This window comes from Larimichthys crocea, chromosome XVII (genome assembly GCF_000972845.2).
Source record: "Larimichthys crocea isolate SSNF chromosome XVII, L_crocea_2.0, whole genome shotgun sequence".
Classification (NCBI taxonomy): Eukaryota; Metazoa; Chordata; class Actinopteri; family Sciaenidae; genus Larimichthys; species Larimichthys crocea.
In genome coordinates this window covers 20,417,099-20,440,381 of record NC_040027.1, presented here as the reverse complement: position 1 = coordinate 20,440,381, position 23,283 = coordinate 20,417,099, and the positions used below count along the sequence as shown (strand labels likewise).

The 23,283-nt window shown below is 40.4% G+C and overlaps 1 protein-coding gene across 1 annotated transcript in view; it reads right to left on the bottom strand.

Moving 5' to 3' along the window:
• xpr1a (xenotropic and polytropic retrovirus receptor 1a) overlaps nt 1–23,283 on the bottom strand; it is a 67,226-nt gene that overhangs the window by 11,293 nt on the left and 32,650 nt on the right. The window contains exons 4-10 of the mRNA XM_019256860.2: nt 8,215–8,316; nt 4,505–4,725; nt 4,194–4,343; nt 4,011–4,094; nt 3,097–3,178; nt 2,723–2,916; nt 2,219–2,398 (exon numbers count right to left, since the gene is read on the bottom strand). Coding sequence (XP_019112405.2) covers nt 2,219–2,398; nt 2,723–2,916; nt 3,097–3,178; nt 4,011–4,094; nt 4,194–4,343; nt 4,505–4,725; nt 8,215–8,316 — 1,013 coding nt within the window. The remainder of the gene's footprint in view (nt 1–2,218; nt 2,399–2,722; nt 2,917–3,096; nt 3,179–4,010; nt 4,095–4,193; nt 4,344–4,504; nt 4,726–8,214; nt 8,317–23,283) is intronic.

Sequence of the window (23,283 nt, the reverse complement as noted above, 5' to 3'; positions counted from 1 at the left end):
ATTTACACAAAAATGTTTGGTGCATTTCAGAAAACACCTTGAGGCTGACCTCAATGTGACAAAATTAACTTCAGTGAATGCTGATTGTCTGTATACACTTTTAACACTGGGGCTAAATTAGTCAACAATTAATTAGTGTGTAATTGTCGCAGTACTTCAGTAGAGAAGTACAAAGCAGGGAACAACCTCCATTAATGATCTGTAACACACAAAGGAATTGAGCCTCCAAACTATCTTATCAGCACGCCACAGCACAGCCTAATGAGTCACGCTTTGTGTCTATGTGCATGCATTTCTTTGTTTGCGTGTCACCACTCACTGGTGTATGAGACGAACACATCAAACGACCTGACAATGTTTTTGAGGCATGCTTTCGCTTCTATGGGCATGCTATTTGGGATATGACTTTTGGCAGGAGCTCAGTTATTGACCATGCTTTGTAAAATGATACAACCCCGCTCCACTCTTTCCATTTACGCCCCTCAGGCCACATCTGACATTCAGGAGCGACTGTATGCCGCTCTCCATGTTCACTTTAAGACACAAACCCCCGCAACACACACTCTGCCCTCCGCTGCAAATGTCAGAGAATATTGATCTTTTCTTTTACATATTTCTCTTACCCTGCCAATCAAAGTCTGTATTGATCGAGTGGCCATCTCGCTCATATCCGCTCTATCTGTGTGGACGTCTCAAGGCTAAGCCTGCTGCAGTGATGTGGTTAGGTTTTCATTTCTTGAGCAAACACTAGTGATCCAGGTGCTACCGCCACAGTTTGTGTTATATAATGAAATCTTTGTCTTTTGTCTGGGGTTTATTGTCAGAAGAAATTAGACGCAAAAGGTATGGGTAGTTTTTTCCAATAACACAAAAATTTCTCCCCAAACATCCTTAATCACGTATTGCTTATTCAATGAGGCGACATGTGTGACAATCATGTATATCAGCTCTAATTCTGTGTAGGTTGTTATGATTGCTCACGACCAATCAAGACAGAGGCTGATGATTACCAGCGGAGGAGGGCTGAGGGAGCGTTTCTGAGGACTGTGGGGAGCTGTGAAGGAAAGGACAAGAATATGAGGAGGGGGTCTGCTGCTGCTGTTGCTGCTGCTGGGGGAGAAGCAGGCAGGCAGGCAGGGAAGAGGGTTGGAGGAGGAGGGACAGAGGAGCTCAGGGCATCAGCATACTGATAGATCTATGCCCGTAATGATTGCACAGTCACAACCTCCACCTCCCCTGGGACGAGGCTGCATTCTATTATCCCTCAACCCCCTGCCCTCTGTCTCGCTACACCCCCCCTCTACACACACACACACACACACACACACACACACACGCACACACAGACGCACACACCCCACCCTCTCTTTTCTGCAGCCATGTAGCTCGGCTTAGATAAAGAACAGAATAACATAGGAGGGTTTTGTAAACATGAGACTTGAGGTAGAAATCTGAATAGAACATGCATTCATAATGTGAGACAGGGATGTGCACACAGACACACCCTCCCACACACACACGACATATGAAAATTGTGTCAACAGCACAATATAGCAGCGAAACACAGATTTTAGCAGTTTTCTTTGGATGTTTTTGGATGTTTGTCTTTACTTCACTTGTACAGCAGACAGTATATATGAAATCCTGAAAAAGCACAAATACAATTTTGCATTTTCTTTGGACACTATACATTTGTATAGTTATACAGTTTTTATAAAGTTTGATGTCAGTATTTGGGGGCTTTAGACTTTGAAAATATAATTTTGGTTAATTTGATTAAAATAGCTTGTTAAGATCAGCATAATTAATGCTTATGCTAATTAATGAGCTTGATGCATAAAAATAATAAATAATAAAATTCTCTTTGATACAAATAACTACAAATTACACATTAAAACTGGCTCCGGCACTCTGTGTTGCAAGTAAAGTTTCTTTATATCATATTCAATCCTCAGCCCAGGTTCACACTGTCTCATGTTTCATTTTGTTATGACATTCCTCTAAAGCATTACTTACTGCTGACTCACAGTTGTCAACATTTGTCTTTGTGTATCCATGAACCTTGACTGTTGGGCTCATTTATCCAGTTCGAATTACATTGTTCTTATAAAACACACACAGTCAGACATATTTTCAGAGTGAGTATGATCGGTGGCACAAAAGTTCAAGTGGCGTCACTGTACCTCTTTCAAACTTATAAATAATTGAGTGGACTGACCAGCAGCTTGAGGAGCCAGAAACGTGATTTGTAGTAGCAGGTCTTGAAGGGGTTGATGAGGAAGAGCAACATGAAGCCATAGAGGATGAGCGGGTTGATCTGCATGGGGATGTAGGTGTACTCTGAGTAGAGACAGGAGAGGATGCTGAGACACCACAACACACCCAGGAAACCAGCGATCTGCAGCCAGCACACAGAGAGAAACAGAAGAGGCAGGCATTAAAAGAAAGCACATTTGACACATAACCACAATTACACATGTAATACGAATAATTCAGTTTAGTGCAAATGATGTTGTGTTTTGTATGAATAAAACCCTGCATTAGGTATGTATTGAATGAAATCTTATTTTACAGAGTCATGTATTTCTTCTCTGGATTACCCTAAATCCTCTAAACAACCTTGTTTATAGCTAATTAATATTTTAAAAAGTATCCATATCAATGTAGTTTTCTTCATTACAGATAAAAAGTTTATTTTCTTCATAATTTTACTCTTTCTGACCTCAAACAGATGTTGGTGTGAGAGGTTGTTTCTGGGATTGATCTCAAAGATGAGGACATGGTTGACTCCGGCCTGTCTCCATCCGTATGTGTTGATGCCCAACAGGAAGAGGAACTGGATTAACAGGAAACCGCCCCGATAGATCCGCACCAGTGGCCACATGTTCTCAAAGTGGTGAGAGATGAACACAGCACCTGATAAAAACCAAAGTGGATATTTTGCTTTTTGAAAGATAAGGAATCTGAAGGAAAACAACAACATATCATACATCATGCTCCCTATTAATCCTAAACAATCGACCAGAACTTCTGGTTATCTCACAGCAACATTATGAATTGTGCTGAGTCAAACAGGATATGAAAAATGTGACTTACCAGTGAGAATGAAGGAAATGGCGAGAATGATAAAGAAGCCACAGTAGAGACCGACACGAAAGGTTGTCCAGGCCAAAGCAGGCTGAAACAGGCAGAGAGGAAACAGTAAAGACATTAATAATGTAATAATATTAATTAATAAGACAGCTAACCACTCTATACATTAACAAGCTCACAGATGCTGCATACAAAACTTCCTGTAACTACAACTTCTTGGACACGTCTCCATACGAAGGCACTCTGACTCCTTTTATGTGCTTGAATATATTTATTATATACATGCCTGCAGGGGAAATGGGGAGATCAATAGTCACATAGCACAATTCAAGTCAGACATGACAGTAATTAATGCAGTAATAAGAGTAGATATAACATAGGGGGGTAAAGTGCCACGAGCCTCGATTGTTTCTGAAAGATATCCTGTCTGTTCAACGGCAAAGAAGCACTTATAAAATCAATACTGGAGGCTCTCATGGTTTCTCCCCTTGCCTCTTCCCATTTTCCTCTCTCTCTCTCTCTTTATTTCTCTCATGACAAACCTTTCACCTTTTGTTTACCACCAACAAAACACTATAAACTCAACATATGAAGATAAATGATAAATCTGTGTTTGATATTCTCAGGCAGGACACCAGTTTTGTATCCAGGTAATTTAATACCGTAGAGTAAGAGTTTTATTGGTGGGGGTGAGTCAAAAATATGATATTTGTACACATTTATTTGTATACATGTATGTATATATTTTATTTTACATACTTCAAAAAAATGAATCAAAAGATAAACTAAAGACAACAAATGGTTGATCTCAGAAAACTGTCACTCTTACAGGTTACAAGAAGTCATTCGTTAGCTCCAAAGGTTTGAAATCATCATATCACTAAGAGATTTCCAGTGTAACCAGCTGTACTTCTGACCTGAGCTGCCCCCAGAGGAGGAACTCTCAACCTCTTCATGGCCCTCTGACGATCTCCTCCCTCCAGCTCGTTGGTGACAATGGTCTAAAGACACACAAATGAACAGCAATGATTTTTATGTACAGTATGTGTTTTGTTTTCCACCAACATCTTTTGTATCATGGTGTGTATGTGAGCAGGCACCTCTGTCTCGGAGATGAGCTGTGTGATCTTCTTGCAGGTGTAGAAAGGTGCCACCTCCACGTGAGCCACGCGCCAGTCGGCCCCACGAGGAGTATCCAGGATCTTATCATGTTTCTTTAGGATTTTACGGAAACCAGTGAAGTTCAGATTCTGTGGACGGCAGCAAGGAAACAACTGTTACATATCCATACCAGACAAACAGACTTAAAGACTTAAAGGTTTCTTTTTTATGCTGCAAGAAACATAAATTGATTTAAATTAAAGAGCTTTTCAATCTTGGCTGCCATGACAACGTGTGAATGTGCTGAAACCTGGTAGTTCTGGAGCAGGATGAGGCTGAGGTAGAACTCGCTGAAGGCTAGCTTCAGGTCCTTGATGTTGTGGTGTTTGCAGCGCTCCTCCTGCGACAGGTGGAACATCGTCTTGCGTCTTCGCAAGCCGGGAGGAGCGTTGCTCTCGCGCTGAGCGTCCAGTGACGATTGCAGCTCATTCTGCAGTGTGGCGGAACGTCTCTGGGCTTCAGCAAGCTTTTCTACAGGTGAAGAGAAGGACAATAGTTATATCTTATGTTTTCTGACCCAATGACTTCATGTTGGCTGTTCTACTGTGTATTAGTGGTTAAACATAGAAAACACAGAAAAATTAGGGTTATAAATTAATAACATCAAATAATCAACATTGAAAAATTAAATTAACTAGATAATCCTTTAATAAGCATAGTTTCTCAGGGAGAGAAAAAATCAGACCCTTCAGTTGTTTTTTGTCTGACTACAGGTAAGAGACGTCAACTAACTGCTACGGTTTGACACCAGTGATCTCGACAGAGGACAAAGAGAAGGTGAAAGCAGCAAAAAAAAAAGACAAAACTCTACTATACACCTCGTCTCCTCTGCTCTCATGCTGTCAGTTCCAGGAAACAGAAGCATGGAGACTATTAGGCTGAGCTGACATGTAAATGCTGCAGAGGGAGGAACCATTATCTGGGTCAAAGATAGGTTAATATACCCAGAGAGGGAGGTGGAGAGGAGGGGAGGAGATCACACAGAGCCTGGGCAGCAACGCGCATTTCATTTACTTTTTTTTGCACTTCTCTTAAAAATGATTAGCCTCAATTCTTCACTGCTTTTTTCTTTTTTAACCCCTCAGAAGTCATACCAGGTTTATTTGTTGAATAATGAAGCCCACGTCTTTTCATTCTCATCCTTCTTTCTTATGAATAATCTACTAAAAATAGACGTACAGACTTGTTGGCAGTTTGAGATTTTATGAGGCCATCAGTCTATTTAACCAAGTCACTGTCACACAGACAAAAACAAGTCTTTTCTAATGAAATTTGCCATTTTCATAATAACATGGTCAGTTTGTGCCAGCTGAGTGTGCAGAATAGCTATGCACATCCTCCCTCATCACCCAGAAACACGGCTGCTTTTGCCTCGTCAACAATGTCATGATTTGTTGATGGACGTGGATTTTTAGGTTAACTTGCTGTAGCCTAATGTGTGTATACTTCTTGTTTTGAGAAATTTGCAAGTCATGCCTACTCTGCTGCTATGACTTGCAAGTTCTTCCAGGTGGTGCGGAAACCATTAAATGAACAGACCTGGAGTCACAATAAGAACAGTGATTTGGTTTGAAGTCCACTGCCAGGCAGCCTGACAGTGTCGGTGCCTCTAGTTTAAACTGGGAAAAGCAGGCGTGATAATGTGGAGGGCTCACTGGTGACTTTCACGCTCTGTTGCTTGAACACACACACACATTCTCCAGATATCACACTACCTTTGTCACGGGAATGCCACAGCTTTTCCTTGACATCTAATCCCTCTCCTTGACTCGTTCAGTCCGTCATAACAATGCTTGGATGAACACGTGACATCAGCAGGAAACGTGAGAAAGTCACGACCCTGCCACAAGTAGGTTCAGAATAAATCTGAGGTCTGAGGGTGAGAGTGGCACTTCACAATAGAGGACAAGCCTGGACTGTTCATCTGTTTGGAGTTAATGAACCTTAAACAGACAGGTGTTGGTGGTTTAGATTTCCACTGGGATGAGTTTAGTGTAGAAGTTTGAAGTTGTTCCACAGCTTTCAGGAACAAACAGGGAGAAAGGATATTTTATTAAAGCAAAAATGTCTCTCTGAAGATGAAAGTGTTGTCCAACAGGCTGGGTTTCAGCGCATTGCAGCAGAATGGCTATGAGAGGTCAAGGACCCCTTTCAGAGGGAGATGCAGAGGGAAAGAGCTTCTGTGGAGGCAGGTGTCTTATGTAAAGTCAGCACACGATTTATCTCCATCTATCCACCGCTCTCACAATCTAACCAGCTTTTTCAAACTAATACACACTACACACACACTTCACACACGGTAACTGGCCTTGAAAAAAAGCCGCCTGTCGGACACAGCTCTGCAATTTCTTGCTTCACCCTCCTGTGTGTGGAGGATAAATAAGATGCCTGAGAGCAGGAAGGAGACGCTGATGTTTTCATACACAGCATTTAGCTAACCTCACACCTCAGGTCTGCTGAAAAGGCGGCTCACTGACTCACTCACTATAATACTGATGTGATGCGACTCTGCCATCAACAGATTTACACGTGTGACATGGAGCACTGAGAATATCCGAAATGACATCGAAGTATTTGTTTTGTTCTATTCTGTGTCCTGTTTTTATTCCTACAGGCAGACAATAACATATTATTAATATATGGCAGCACCAAAAAAATTAGAGGCTCATAACTCTGACCCTCAACAACGTATATACTGTGAACAGGTTGATCAATCTTTCGTTGTCACTATCCTGAATTGTTTTAAACATGGTGCTGGCATCAAATTCAAAACTGGCATATCGGTTTTCCAAAAACAATAAAATTTCTCAACAAGTTGTTGTTATTTTCAGTTAAATGTGGTTTAAATGTTTTGCACATCGTCATATTTTGTTAACATTTTACACAGCATGCCAACAAGATTGCAATATATATCTGTAAGCAGATAGAGATAACTATAACTTGAGCCTGGTATAGAAGTTATTATTGTTGAGAAATACTGCACATTTTAACACTTAAAATGTCCTAATATCTGTTTACCAATACATTACACTATATTTTAACTCTAATACAGCTGTTATACGTGTTTATATGCTGCTTACAGGTGCTAAATAGATTAGATTAAATAGGTGGATTACTCACATACTGTGCTATCCTAAGCAAAGGAACAGTGTTATCATTATCTTGATAGTAAAATACAAGTTAACAAGACATGCACCGTTGTTATAGAAAAAACAAACTTTCTTCAGTACCTCAGTAAATCTACCTCCTACTAACAAGCTCTGCAGTGATTTGTATCTATTACTTTAGCCCTCCATCTGCCATCATGTTGTTGCCAGTCATTATGAGCTGAAACAATCTTGCCACTCAACCTTGGCCTTCAGATGACCTGCAGTTTCACAAACAGCCTCTAGAGGAAGCACTACCCATCTCTGGATACCTCCTACTCGCCCCCCTGAGCTGAAGCTCAAAACCAGAAGGCAACCTTCTGGTACCAGAATACCAGAATATATTATGGCTTTCATCTCATGTTACACGGCACACACATGCCCCCCCCTCGCTCCCTGAAATACACACAGGCAGGCCTGCTCGCCTAAACATGAGGACCACTGGCCACTTCAATCCAGTGGCTGAGATTAGATACAATGTCATTTGGCACTGAAACAGGCAGCTTAGTACAGAGTAAAAAACTCTAATATCTAAAAATGAACACAGACGATACCTGACAGCGTTTGATATTATTATACACTGTATGTTAAATTGTTAGGGCAATAATAATATAAGTTAATTTAAGCAGGGAAGCATTATTGCAGAGGAGATTCAACCGTGGAGAATATTTTTTAAATTAAATTATGTTGTTATTGCTTCATATTAGTACAGATGATTCCAGCCCAGTATTCACAATTAAACTGTTTCAGTTATTTGATTTGAAACTACCTTCCTTATTTGACTTTGACTTCATATACCTGAATAAATAAATACCTGAGTAGAATGTGTTGATCTTCAGGAGTTCCTTCTCGCAGGTCTGGAAAAACCTTTCCTCAAACTTAGCGTAGTATCTCTTCACAGTGTCTTCGTCCGTGACTGGAGGACAAATAAGAAGAACAAAGAAGGTGATTAGCTGCTTGCTGAAGGACACAAATATGTAAATACTGTATATAAGCACTGTTGACCCAAGGAGTTTTTTATTTTGAACACCTTAAGAAGCAGGAAACCAAAACTTTACTAGTCACTAACATGTACCTGGAAGATCTCTAGATGCTGTATTAGACTGTCTTAGTGATGTGAAGTGTTGGATGGCACACAATTTCCTGCAACTTGAAATCTAAAATCATGTTGTTTAATCCTCCAAACCACACCGGCTCCATGCAAAATGACCTATTCTGCCAGCGTGAAGCAGATCACAGATGTTGTCAAGTTCTTCAGTCATGGTTCCTTCAGAAATCTCAAAAGTCATCCATGCACTCATTTTCTCTAGGCTTGACTGCTGTAACTCCCTCCTCTCATAAACATATGGCATAAACCAAAAGGCACCTCCAACTACTCCAAAATGCAGCAGCTAGGCTTCTTACTGGTTTTCTTCCTGTTCGTTTCAGAATTGATTTTAAGATTTTACTGATCACTTTTAAAACACAACCTGCCTGAGGAGCTAAAGCTTGCAGAATCAGCAACTTCTTTTAAATCCCTTCTCAAAACACATTTTATAGACTTGCTTTTATGTGAAAAATGTGTGTGAATGTATTATTATACACCATGTTAAGTGATAATAGATGAGACAACAACTAAGTACAGGTGAGAATTTGCTATAAGGCTAAATGGGTGAATGATTTATACTTTCCTGCTACTTTTTACAGTTTTGTGCGAGTGTTCTCAAAATGTTAGTGTCAAAAAAAATGTATGTGTGTAGATTTATTGTAGCTTACGGCAGAATTAAGTTTAATTTTTAATTGTGCCTGAAAAACATGATCTTAATCATTCAAGCCCATGAGAACGAAATTCAGAGACAAACACATTAAACATGTTGGAAATGAAAAAGAAGTGAACTGTGTCCAACTTAAATGTGGAATTAAAGGGAAAACACCAGTTTTCACTCCAGGATTTTTTGGGCAGTCCTAAATCATGGCGCGATGACGCACTCTGCCACCCTGAGCATAAGCCCACCCCCTAGCACTGTAACACTATAAAAACTTTCATCACGTTAGTATATGTGGTTCTCCGTTTGAGAGTTTAAATTCCCTAAACATGAAGAGATGAAGAAGTTGTTGAAATTATTTTGTAAAGGGCATGTTCACAGGGAACTAATAGTGGTTAATGACACTTTCTTCTTTGGTCTGACAAACTCAGAACACATTTATTTTTACTTTACAGAGACTACCAGAACAAACCTCATAACTTGAATGATGTTGCCTACAGTCAGTTAACACAGTGGGAACAGTTACTACAGTGAACAAAACAAAGGGGATATACAGTAGCTTATGTTTTCATCACCTACTAGGTATCCAACTCAGCTTACTGTCCAAAAGCGTATTCCTGTAGGCTTGTCTGCACCGAGCCAAACACACATCCATTCAGTGTTACAATTAGATCAGCAGCTTCCTTCCTTCTCTCTCTCTGTCTGACTAAACCCTGCATGTCTTTTTCAGGACCAGCCAATTTAATCAGCATCGATGCTCTGTCTCAAATAATTCTCTGCCTCATTCACAGCAGGCTACCTGACACCTGACCGAGTTTAAAATGTGGCCATTGGCCAGCAACCCGCCGAGCCCACATACCGTACACACAAAGACACATGGTGAATCTGTGGCATGCTCACACATACGTAGTGTATGTGTGAGCATGACAGTGAACAGTTCAGTTCATGTCAGCAGCTCTTTACTGGGATAAATCCTAAACTTTGATTATACCGAAGCAACAATAAAAGATTCTTTCAGGTCTTTCCTAGAAGATCACATACATTTATTACTATCAAACAATAATTAATCTTCAGTGTGCCTCAGATTATTCTTCCAGGGAACAGTCGACCTTCTCATCACTCAGACCTGGTGTGTCACAGTATCTAAATGTCAAATGAAGACCAAGCAGAATAAAGAGAGATGTGGGTTTTTGCTGGATGAAGTGGATATGATGTCAAATCCAATAGTGATACCACAACACAAACATTTGCTGTTATATAAAGTGAGCCTAGGCGGCAACTCGTAGATGGAAGGGCTTTCTATTCAACACAGCAATAATAAAGAGATGCCCCAGGCAGCAGCCTGTCGATATCAATGCTCACTGCAGCAGGGGTGTATACGTCTGCGATGAAAAGGGGGAGAAACTGTTTTACCTTTAAAGTCCAACAACTTTACAAGGAAAATAAATGAGAAGCTGCCTCCACAACCGTGAAGATAATCAATTATAAGTTAATTAAACTGTGTTCTGGAGGCCTAAATTATACTGCAGAAGGAGCAAAGAGGAGCAAGAGAGAGGAAAACTTCCTACAGCTGTTTGACTCTATGTTCGCTCCAGTTCTGAGTGTATCCAAGTAGTGCTCGCAAACATCCAAAACAAGATCATTACAGTAATGACAACTGCTGAAAAATGGGGTCGCATTATAGATGTAGTTATAACTTCAATTTAGCATCAACAGTGACTTCTTCTCAGATCAAGAACAAGGACAAGGAAACAACAAGTAGTACATTGAACGTGGTACATATTCAGTGTTAAGGACAGACTAGAGTCTGAATAAAGGAAACAAGAAACATGTCAAAATCATGTATATGCTATAAAGATATTGCTCTACTTGGTTGAGTAGGTCATTTGCATGTCAAAGCTCCCAAAAAACAAAGAAAAGGAAGCAGATGGTCTCCAATCTGCCTCGCACTTCCACAATTGCATAGTTCAGCCGCATTCACAACTCTTTCAGGCCTGACACCGACAGTCCGACTGGCCGGCTGCTGCAGATGGATTGGATAAAGAGATGCATGCTTGAATTGCTGACCGATCGGCTGGCTAGCAGGTTAGCTGAATGACTAAGAACCTGGCCAGTCAGTGTGCCATTACAGAATGACTAATGGGCAAACGTGCTCCTTTAGTTTGGCCTGCAGGCAAGCAGCATACTGAGCTGAGCTGTAATTCAAAGTAAAAGGTTACGCAGCTAATGGACACTTTGTATGAAAGAGCACGGAAGGATAGAGACGAAGAGTAAGAGGAAGGAAAAGACGAGGAGCAGTTAGTGAACTATAGATTGTTTCCCATCTTTGATATGTTTATACATTAAACATTAATGTTAAATATGTCCAAGAAATTACTGTCAATCAGACAACAAATTCAAAACCTAAAGCTTTGTTGAAACTATGTGAAGCACCTGATATCACTTCATCCGGGAAAACAATTTAACATTAACTTTCTCCATGTGGAGCTCATGACAAAACAGGATTACATTACCTGTAATTTCATGACAGAAGATGACATGTTATTAATTTGTTTCAGTTCTGAAATCATTATTGTCAGGCAGTAAATTACATATACAGAGATGTTTTGGAGGAATACATGTGTATATATTTTGTGAAATCACCATCTTCTAACTTGGATACTGACTAACAGAGTGACTGTGTTGGCGGAGTGGAGCTGTGGTGGATGAAAGCATAAATGCAAGGGCACTTTGCAGGTACAGAAGGGGGTATGAAATTACCTTGCACCCCCATCTCTTTGTTTCCTGCTGACCTTATGTACTACTGAACACATCAGTGGAGGTGTGTATGCGCACGTCCTTTGGTTCACATCTTTATGTGTGTGTAAGGTGTGTGATGTGTAAGAACAAAAGCCACAGTCAGAGCCAGTTCATCCTCACAGCTGTGTTTGACTGAAACCTTACCAACAAACATCTCTCCTAACATCTCCTCAACCTGCCACACTTTACCTACAACCAGCATGAACATTAACATCTCATAATTACATTGTCTCAACTCTTTACCTGCCTCCTCCAATGAACTGTACCACCGTGAAAAAAGCAATAAAACTTAAACACAAAAACATTCAGTATCCTGCAACAACTAAGGCATTTACCGCATCTTTAATTAGATCACTGGAGTCGGTGCTCATGTAAATCTGACAGCTTCTCTTTCGACTACACAGTATGGGTTCTCATTATCAGTCTAGGTGGATGATAGTAGAGATGGCTTTCTGGAGTCCAACAGTGTTCACCAAAGAGATTTCAAGATAGATAAAAGTTTGGACTTCATGGGGAAAAACTTAAACTTTGTGACAGGACAGAAAAGCTACAAATAAATTCAGCTCCAGGTATAAACATACAAATGTGGATTTTAATTCATAAACCATCCTAAAACATTTGTAATGTGTTGCTGTTAATTATGCAATTATGCATTAAGCATTTTTTGTAGTTTTGCATTGGCTTTACTTCACAGCCACAGAGGTTGCTGTTTTTTTTTTTGTTTTTTTGTTTTTTTTTACAGTGCAGCAACACTGTTTCACTGATTAAATATATCAAGATATTAATTCTCACTGTCAGGTCTTGGACTCATTTCTCCAGAGGGATCAGTACCTGTACACTCACATACAAACACTGAGGCACACAAGGCTTTTCTGTCTCTTGCAGCCCTGTATGCCCTGTCATTTGGTGTGTGTGTGTGTGTGTGTGTGTGTTGTATGCCCTGTCATTTGGTGTGTGTGTGTGTGTGTGTGTGTGTGCGTGTGCGGGAGGCCAAGCCAAAGAGATGATGATGGAGCTCCTCAGTAGGGAATAATGGTTCTGTCCCTGTAGGGCTGTGTGGGGATATATGCCTCAGCTTTGTATGTGTGTGTGTACAGTACTTTAGCACTGACACTTCAAGTGTGAACAATAAAGACTATTCCTATTTTTCAGAACAAAACAAACATGTCTTTACAGTATTTGTGAGGACATACAAGTGTCATATATAAGTGAGCATGGCTGCATTTTTCTCATGGTGACATAACTACTAGATGAAGGATCTAATTTATCCAAAGCGGCAGAAAAATCAATATGTGGTTTGATTAGATTTAGGAACATTAAACGACTGTAAATCACCATAAACCATAAAGTAAGTGCCAGCAGCGTTTTTCTCACTCCCAAACTAGTTAATTAATCATTTAATCAATTGTTAATTCTGGTTTTAGCTTTAAATTAACTGATTTTGTTCATGATATATCATTATAATTCACTAAATTGTGTTTGTGAGCTGTTGATCACACAAAATAATCATGACACAATTATGAATGATGCTGATCTAAGTCAATCTAATTTGTCTTTAATTGTAACATTTTATAGACTAAATTATACATTAGTTAATAATTAGTGGCTTAATCAATTGATGATGATTGAATGATCCAGTTATCAGTATAACACAATAGTCTATTGCTTTGTTGTTTCCAGAGCCCAAAGTCAGGTATTGATATTGATATATTTTGTCTTGATATGATAATTAAAACTAGTGTTTGTTTGGTATTTTAACACAATAAATGAATTGTTGATGATTCATTTTGTGTCATCTTACCCATTAATCAGCTCAGCCATGAAATCCAAGAATTTATTTATTTGTTTATTAGCACCAACAACTAAATCACTGGTCTCTAAACAAGCAGGAGATGCCTTAACAGCCATGTATCAAGGGTACCAAGGGCTTTTGGATTCAAGATAACGAGACATACTTGGGTACAGCATGATACGAGAGACTGCAGGATAGTGTGTTCATTCATTGGCTTCACTTTTTCAGACAAAGAATTGTGCTGGTAGCTAGAAAAACAACTCTTGACCCACAATATTCCCATGGCGGCTTGTAGAAACCACCCCCCTCTCTCTCTGCTAACCCCTTCTTCTGTAGATTGTATAAATAAATAATGAGACAGCTTCCCCAGAACCCTACTACTCTAACCCCCTGAAACCCTTCACACACACCCCACCCCCAACTTCTTATATTCCCATACAGGCATTCTATGACAAGACCCCATAAAACCAGCACATAAATCCTTCATGGATACCCTCCAGTTTGCTGACAGTGAGTGAACAGCGCAGCAACCGGCACAAACACTCTCCCTCACAGCTCACGACTGTTTTTGTTTTTCTGTAAGAAAAATAAATAGAGAAAAACATTTCTTTCTGCTGTTATAATTCACTTTTATTCTATTATTCTTCGTCTCTATCACCTGCGTCATGCTGAAAATGTATTGCTGTTAAATTGGGAGAGACAAGAATGGTGAAAAAGGGCTGAGAAGAAGAAGAGCAATGGTTTCCTCTGTGTTAGGAGCTCAGATATCATCTGTCATTACACCGGAGCCTGGAGAGAGAGGAGAGGACACAGCATCTTCTTCACTAAAACACAAAACACCAGTATAGAAACAAGTCAAACACACACTCAAACACACACACAAAGTCTGTGTCCCTATTTTTAAGGTCCATTTATCTCATTTAATGACGCGGCAGGATCTAAACTATGTTCTGTTAGCATTGCTGTCGGGGGAGCTGTGGAGGCCATTACATTATGATTGTTGCTGTATTAGCCTCACTTATCTCCTCCCTCCAAGCACACAGGTGTAAATCACAAATGAAGACAGGAGCAAACTGAGCTATAAAAGAAAATAGGATTGAGTTAACTGTGGGCTAATATTAATCTAGAGAGACAAAAAAGAGTGAGTGCATAAAAACTACTTCAACATCCTCTTATGCCAGGCTTAAAGGAAGGAAACACAACACTAAAACCAGCCAGATAACACCCCCTCAACTCCATCTCGCCTTTTTTTCCCCCCTTCCTCTTATTCCCATTCGGCCCTCCAGCCACAATTAATTCTACCAATCATCTCTCTCATCGAGGCCAGGGGAGCATTAAGATGCACACTCACTGGGCTAGACTGCCAGCCAGGGAGGACCGGAGGCAGGATGAGGAACTACTACAGCTCCCAATCCATTGTGTACTATTTATACTGCCAGACTGCAAGCTAAGCAGCTCCAAAAAAAAAAAAAAATACTACACTGGCGTAGAGTAATGAAAATGATATGATGGAGAGATTCACATTCAGCACATTCAGAGAAATGTTAATATCTCTGTCTTGTATGTGTGTGTGTGACAAGAATAAAGAGATTGAGAGACGGAGAGTGTGAGGCACATTTGATGGGTATATTAGCAGCAGCCAAGCCAATGCTTCATGAGAGGGAGAGAGCAAAAGCAAGAGGCCAGATGGGGTGTGAGATTATCCTGGGGACCAGACAGAAAACACACAACACCCCAAAAAAACTGGAGAATGGTATGGACAGTCATACAGGGAGAGAAAGACATAGGGACAGAGAGAGGGAGAAAAACTACAAAAGCAATGTTTAACAAAGATAACATTCTCTTTGTGTCAGTTTAATTGTTAATTATCTTTAAAAGCTTATTAATGTGTGGAGAGTCCAAAAGCTTTATTTATTTATATTTATTTATTAGATAAGCATACTGTAATTGAAACTGCATAGGATAGACTGAATTACTGCCATGTAATGTAATCAATTTGTGAATGGAAACATGTGCATTAAAGCCAACACAACAATAAAATTCAACTTACTGGAAAATAGATGCTCCAACATTTAAAACACCACAAAAAAGCCAGAAGCGATTGGGTTGGCTCGGTAAATTGATTACATGATATGAAGAAAGGAACTATAAGAACTGGAAAATCAATCATATGATACATATATGATAATCTGGTTAAGGTGGAATACATACTATATATTACTGAGGTGTGGTTCTGTGTGATTTTTCAAATGAAAATAAAAATTATTCATAATATGTGGTAAAACACTGCAGAATACTTTACAGTAAAGTGTTGGTGTGGTGCTTAGATACAGGGGATCTGTCCAAGGTACTGAAATCACACGAGAAATGGGCTGTAATCGGTCTTTTTCACAGAAGACATTTTGACACGTCCCTGTAGGAAAACACATAAATGACAAAATTAACGCTGAATTTTATTTAGCTGCTTAAGTTTCAGGGTCCTAGAATTGTGCATGTTGGCTCATTGTGACACTATACGGGGACACTTTTACACTACATATCTAATTCACCATTCACACACACACACACACATTCATACACTGATGGCATTGGCTGCCATGCAAGGTGCAGACAGATCATCAGTTTTTAGGATCTAACCATTCATACACGTTCACACACAAATGGTGCAGGATCAGGAGGAATTTAGGGTTCAGTATTTTGCTCATGGACACTACAACATGAAGGCTGGAGGATCGAACCACAAATTGGCTGACTAGTGAACGACCTGCTCTACCTACTGAGCTACAGCCGCCTCTATTAACACTTTTCCTAATGTACTGTAAAAAAATCTGGTATTGTTAATACTAGTGCAGTGCCTGTTCTGGGCAAGGCATTCAGATTGCTTGAATTCAGTATTGCTGCTCATCCGTTCAACTTCATACTCAACATCATACTGCCTTGGGTCATCACACCCACCAAGTGTGAAGTAGCTCTGATTAACACTTCTCAAGATATGCAAAGGACTGTCATACATACACAGACAGACAGAGATCCCTTCCTTTATAGTTGGAAGTTAAATAGTAAGTTGGCCAGTTACTGTACTATGCAGAACAAAAAGAGAGTGGGAACTTCAGCTCGTAGGTTTTGTGTGTATACATAATGTATATAGAAACTGGTTTCAGCTTGTTTATCTCTCTAAATAAATGACTATGCAGGAATAAAAGCTAGAAAATTTCACCGTGTAGCAATAAGTTACATGAGTCCTTAAACAATGCATAGATGGAAGTACACTAATAGGCAAAGTTCCCGAGAACAAAAAGGAAGTGGGTCATGTTTGCTGTTTCACAGGCTTATTGTTTTGTCCAAAACTAGAAGAAGAAACAAAGAGTGTGTGTTTGTGGTGTAATATATGTGAGGACTCATGACTTATGAATCTGCAGTGTCGGCTACCCTTTTTTCAGCATGTTTGTATTAAAGCCCTGATAGTTCCTGTGTCCCTTGTAAGACCACATGTGCACACCACCACAGCTGACTGCAGAACAGAGACACACATTTGGGGAAGCACACCACAGAAAAAAAAACATTGTGGTGACTTGATTTGGAGTTCAGTGGAGGGCTAAATGGGCACGGTCGAAAGCACAGACGAAGTTAAATGGGAATAAGGGAGACGAGGGAAGAAGTTAGATGAGGTGGACAGAAAGGAGAAGTAGGCCACAGATTCTTCCACTCCTGACAAACAGGAAGTCAACCGAAAGCAGTATTATTGACCAGGGGGTTGATGGGAAAGTTAATTACTCCTGCTCTTTATCCATCATAGGGCAGCTCTATCCCTCCCTTCTTTCCAGCCTCTTCTTATTTTACTAAGCTGCTGCTGTGAAGTGTTATCTCTGACGGTCAGAGCGAGGGAAAGTTTAGGCCTGATATCTCTCTCTCCTCCCAGCACCACACAGAGCCTTGAAGATGAGGATAGTTTCTCTGAAAGTCTCACTGACTCCCTGCATCTCTCTATAGGTAGATAGGCTGAAGGAAAAGGCAGACTGATAACAGTGTGAATGAAAAGCTGCTTGATTCATCTCATCGGGAGAAATGTTCGTCTGGGCTTCAGCTTCAATCATGTCTCTCAAACTTTGTCAGACATCTTAAGCCCTTTGAGAATATTTAGAAATACATTTGTCTGTCAGTGAAGTCTCCTGCGGGGTTATTATGAACTGAAGCACACTGTCTAATCTGAAGAAACTTTGTTTTGATTAGCAGGTGTTACACAGTATTCTCATTCCAATCCAATTTTAATGCTAGCCTTTTTAATGTGATATTTATTGCCAATATCACGTTTCTAAACACAGTCTGCCATGGCTCACATAATGCAGACTTTATTCCTGAGGCAGCAGTCCAATAAAGGATGTGGACGAGTATCAATGTCTCAGTATGCAAACTCATGCACTGCACAAATCCCTTATAAAACATTAATTGAAGCAAATCTAATCTTAAGAGATCAGGTCTGATTTCATGGAGGTTCTTTCCAACGGAACAGCCACTGTGGAGCCGGTTAGGTGATTGTATGATAAGTGCAGTATCGTTTAATTCAAAACCACACTTTGGTGGGCACAATTATTTCCTGTTGTTTGAAAATTCAATACACAAACAGCAGCCAATGAAATTGGATCTGGAGTCTGACTTGTTGAGTCATTTTATAACACACATGGACACACACCAAGTACAGCAGTCCATTGTGGTAGTTATACAACCTTAAAATGTGTGTGTGTGTGTGTGTGTGTGTGTGTGTTTCATTTGGATTTCCTTCATTATTATTAGGGAACTGGACACTTAAGTGTACTACACACACAGTACATCCATGTGTTTAGAGGATTAAAGGATGTCACAACATTGATAGTCATCTGCTCTGAAACATCTGATGCCTGCATGTTTGGATTACTGTCATTACTGCAGCGGCCCAGGTTTGGCTTTTGCTGCCTGTCTGTCTTTCCTGTCTGCCTCATGCTGTCTATCTGATGAAGCCCAAAACATTAGTTTTACAGTGTACTGAATGTTTTTTTAGGTTCTTGTCATAATATTAGAGGTTGGATGTATTCTTCCATATACTAGGATGTCACTGCAAGAACCTCAGCTTCATAGTACAGTCACATTTGCATATGAATAAGCCTGCTATGACTGTGATTGGACAATATGGCAGCACACAGCTCAGGGTGGCAACATACCAGGCTGCTCTTGGGAAGATGATTCACTGAGCTGGAAAAACGAAGGTTATATGAAGCGAAAACTGATTAAGAAATAGGGGAGGTGTGCAAGAGGAGAAAGGAGGTGTAGGAAGGAGATGAGGAGTGCCAGAGAAAGAAGAGGAGGGAGATGAGGGAGACAGAAAAGAGGCTGAGCGATGGGTTAAGGGCACCAGGTCATCTGCATGGTGTGAATTCGCAACACATGTCCAGTGCCTGGGGGGAGTTTGTCTATTCTTTGTGTTTTTCTGTGAATTTATTCTCTAGTGTATTGTACGCTTTCATAAGTTGTTTAACTTAATTTATAATTAATTGACCTTTAAATACAAATTTGTCTTCCTCTATAACTTTTATTCTCCACAGGAGAGGATCAGAATCACTGGAGGATCAAAGCAACTAAAAGAGTTGCACAGTGTGAACTCTGTAAATAGATACAGTACAGAGTCTCCTATCTCTTTTCAGGATTGCCAACCAACAGCTTAACCCCATTAGTCAGGGCTGGTCTACATGGCCATGGCTCATTAAGATAACAATAAGGTTTATGTTCTGCTCTCAGCGTTAGGCAAACATGATTGATATTAATCATCGTCTCGTCTGTGAAGAAAAGAGTGTCAGAAATGCTTGACTGTGCCGCTGATGTCTTATTTTACCGCTCTGCTGGAGAGGAGAGGGAGGACCCTCTAATCTCTTGCTTTAGTGACTCTTTTCCTTTGTGCCACAGTGTCTCTTCATCTCTTCTTCCTGAGCTCCTTCTGAGGCAGAATGTATGTTTCCTCTCTCACCTCTCTCTCTTTCCTCTTCACCAAGCTTGTTCAGTTGATATTAAATGCAACCAAGTGGAAGGAATAAGGGCGGCATCCTAGACTTACTGCATTCATACGGAAAATATGAGGGTCTTGTCTGCACTGTGAGGCCACAGAGGAACATCAGTGTCCTGTCTGCAGCAGTAATGTACTGTCTGAAGGAGGGGATTGTCAACATAAAATTGTGTCCTATTTCCAAAAGGAACAAAGAATACTGTGGGTTATCTTTTTTTTTCCATTGTATGTTTTTCATTATTCTTCAGTCCATGACAAAGGCAGCCATTTTAACTTTCAACATATATTATAAGTTTAAATAAATATGTCTCACTTAATTTATGTGGAGTTCACTTGGTGACAATAGGATTCATATAGCGTTCAGTATTAAAGCACATTTTGAACAGCAGAGCAGAGAGACTGTCCTGTAGGTTTTGCATGACCTTACATCATCTACATCAGCTCCATTGTAACTTTGCCTGCTCCACTGGTCGGATGTTACACTGGAAAGACACAACATGTCGTAAGACAGAGAAGTTCTCTGGTCGATGGGAATGATAAAAGTTATAAAAATGAGGCAGTTAATGACACTATGATTATGATCAGATATTGAAAAAGAAACAATTTGATGCTTGGTGCCGCTTCATTTACACTTGGAAACACTTGACACTGCTGATGGATGGAACAAGGAAATTAAATGTCTTACAGCTAAAGCACCCAACCATACACTGGATGATCAGAGCAGGCTTAATGAAAAGGACAGACTCTCCTTGCTAATACAATAAAACTGATCAAAGATGGTGGCAATATCAATAAAAGCAAAAGAAATAACAAATATTGTGTTAAGAGAAAACAAGAGAAGTAATTGATTGTTGACCTTGAAATTTAAATTAATATTTAGGGATATCATATGCTGATTATGGTACCTGCAGTGTAAAATAGGAAAAAAAAATCCTTTATTCAAACATTAGACCTGGAGCCAAAATGGCCCTCTGAAGCAGCATCGATTTCTGGCTGCTATAATAACACAAAACCACCTGGTTGGAAGAAAATTGCTCTTCCATTTTAGGCTGTGTGTGTGTGTGTGTGTGTGTCAGCGTGTACTATAAATGCACCAATAGACTTCCATGTGTTGGAGTAAGTGTGTGTCCTGTCCCATTTTTGAAAGCTGGTTGGCTGGGAGTGACATTGTCATTATCAACATCTCTCTCCGCTCCCCTGGATCCTGTAGCCATTAGCAACCAACTCCGGGAGTTGGCCTCTCCTCTGCTGCAGCCAATTGCTTTCACATCACTGTGTGACTGTGTGCATGCATGCGAATGAGCAGGTGTTACTTTTGTGCGTGTGTATGTGTGTGTGCACTCATATCTTGATATGGCTCTATGATAGCTACATGATTGAATGTGTCTGTGTTGATTATTTGATAAAATGCAGCCTCACTGTTATTCATTTACTCCCAATTTATTAAGACAAATGTTCCAGGACAGCATTTTATCGCCACAGCAACAGAGGAAAACAGACACACATTACATACCAGACATGCTGCACAGAAAACTGCACACCAGAAGGAAGTGGTCAGCAAAAAATAATCAATAGGTGTTGATTAGGCCTACTCAGTACCTTTGTATTGCATGGCAAGCAACAGCCCTTTTTTTTCCATGTGTGCCTGGAAATCAATACTCTGATCGCTGATTAGGCCACACTGCACATCTCACTGAGCAGAAGAAAAGAGCAGTACACGCCAACTGACTGTGAAATGAGACTGAAAAATCCCTAGTTCATGATAGATGGCCAAATAAAACAATATTGCAGACCTAGCTTCCCAGAACACAAATTAAGCTGCATGCATGTTCCCAATATACATCAGAGGAGCGTTTTAGTAGATGGGGCTTTATGTTTACTTCCATCTCAGCATCTAACAAGAAAAGTCAGCCAATACAGAGAGGCTCTTTGTGCAGCACAACTATTATTTTCCAAGACAAGCACCACTGAGCATGTACAAGTGGGTCTTAATAATAGTTACATATATTCATATCTCTGCGCTGCCACTACACAGTTGTGGGAATGAAACGTCTTTGCTCAGAAGCACCTCGGAAACAGCTGAGAGGGGACTCACTTCCCTCGTCTAGACTCCCACAGACAGACAACGGATTTGGCAATATTCTAACCTTTAGGCTGACACTGACTCTTTACATAGTGGAGTCAACACTCCAGGCACTTATTGGCACAGTAACATGAAAACCCTTTTATACTGAAGGCCCTGCTGGGAGTGTGTGTGTATACAAAAAAAATCCTCTCCTTCCCATTTGGCCTTCAATCTCTGGCTGTGTTTTAGGAAATATCACAGATAGAAAAACAACTGTGGATTATATTTGTATCACATATATAATAAACATATTAAAAAGGAAAAAAAACCACTAAAACTCCACAAAATGTCCTCTGAAGACCAAACACATCAGACTCAAGGGATTCTGTTTAGTAGCTGATGTTCACAAATATTGATTGGCGCTTCATATACTGTAGGAATGCAGTTTGTGTGTGAGGATGGTAAAATTGATTTTCAGATTAAATGGTGAAAAATACACCAATGTGAGGCACACTTATTCTGTGCAAATATAGACAAGTATACAGTACTTATCAAGTATGCTAATAAGTCTTTGTCTCTGTTACCATGGGAGCTAGTCATGTGACAGACAGACCACAGGGGTGTGTCCTCATGCATCTAAGAATACCTGTGAGAAGCGTGTGTGTGTGTGTGTGTGTGTGTGAGTGAGGAGGGAGGGGAGAGAGACAGAGAGAGAGAGAGAGAGAGAGAGAGAGAGAGAGAGAGAGATCATATATTATAGCTACATTACTGGCTGGCGGGTGAGTTTAATCAGGCCAGTAATGAAAGCAGGGTGGGCTGATGGAGGAGAGTCCTATGGGAGTCGCAGCTCTTTGTGTCTCTCAAACCCCTCTGGACTGGGACAACCTCACCCTCTCACCCCCACACCATCATCTTCCCGCCCAATAGTCACAATCCTATTTCCATATTTTGCTCATCTCTTCCCCCTTTGTTGTTATTTCATGTATTTTCCTAAATTCACATTTCAGAAATACCAAAAAAAAAAAAGAGGTTAAACCTTGTTCTAATCACCACTGTCCCTGCTAGCAGGACCTAGGACCTTCAAACAAACCATCCCACACCTGTACCCCTCTCCTTCCCTTTGTGTCGAGCGCACCCCCTCCCAGCAGATGATGGATGTGACAGGGAAGCCCTTGTGGCGGCTGGAAGCCCCAGCTTAGCTGATGGCTTATTCATTACAGCAGGCTTCAACTGTCCTTTAAGGACCCTAAAATGCCACAGAGCAGCGTTGCGCTCAACACAAACACCTTTATTGTGATGGATGGTGGCTGCAGAGGCGCTGCTGGATCTACAGGTATCAACCCTGCAGCTGGCTGTGCAGAATCTGACCTTTGTAAATTCACCCTTTTAGTTGGTCTTGCCCTACTCTCTAGTGCGCAACAAGAAATAATTAATTACACTTAGCCAAGTTA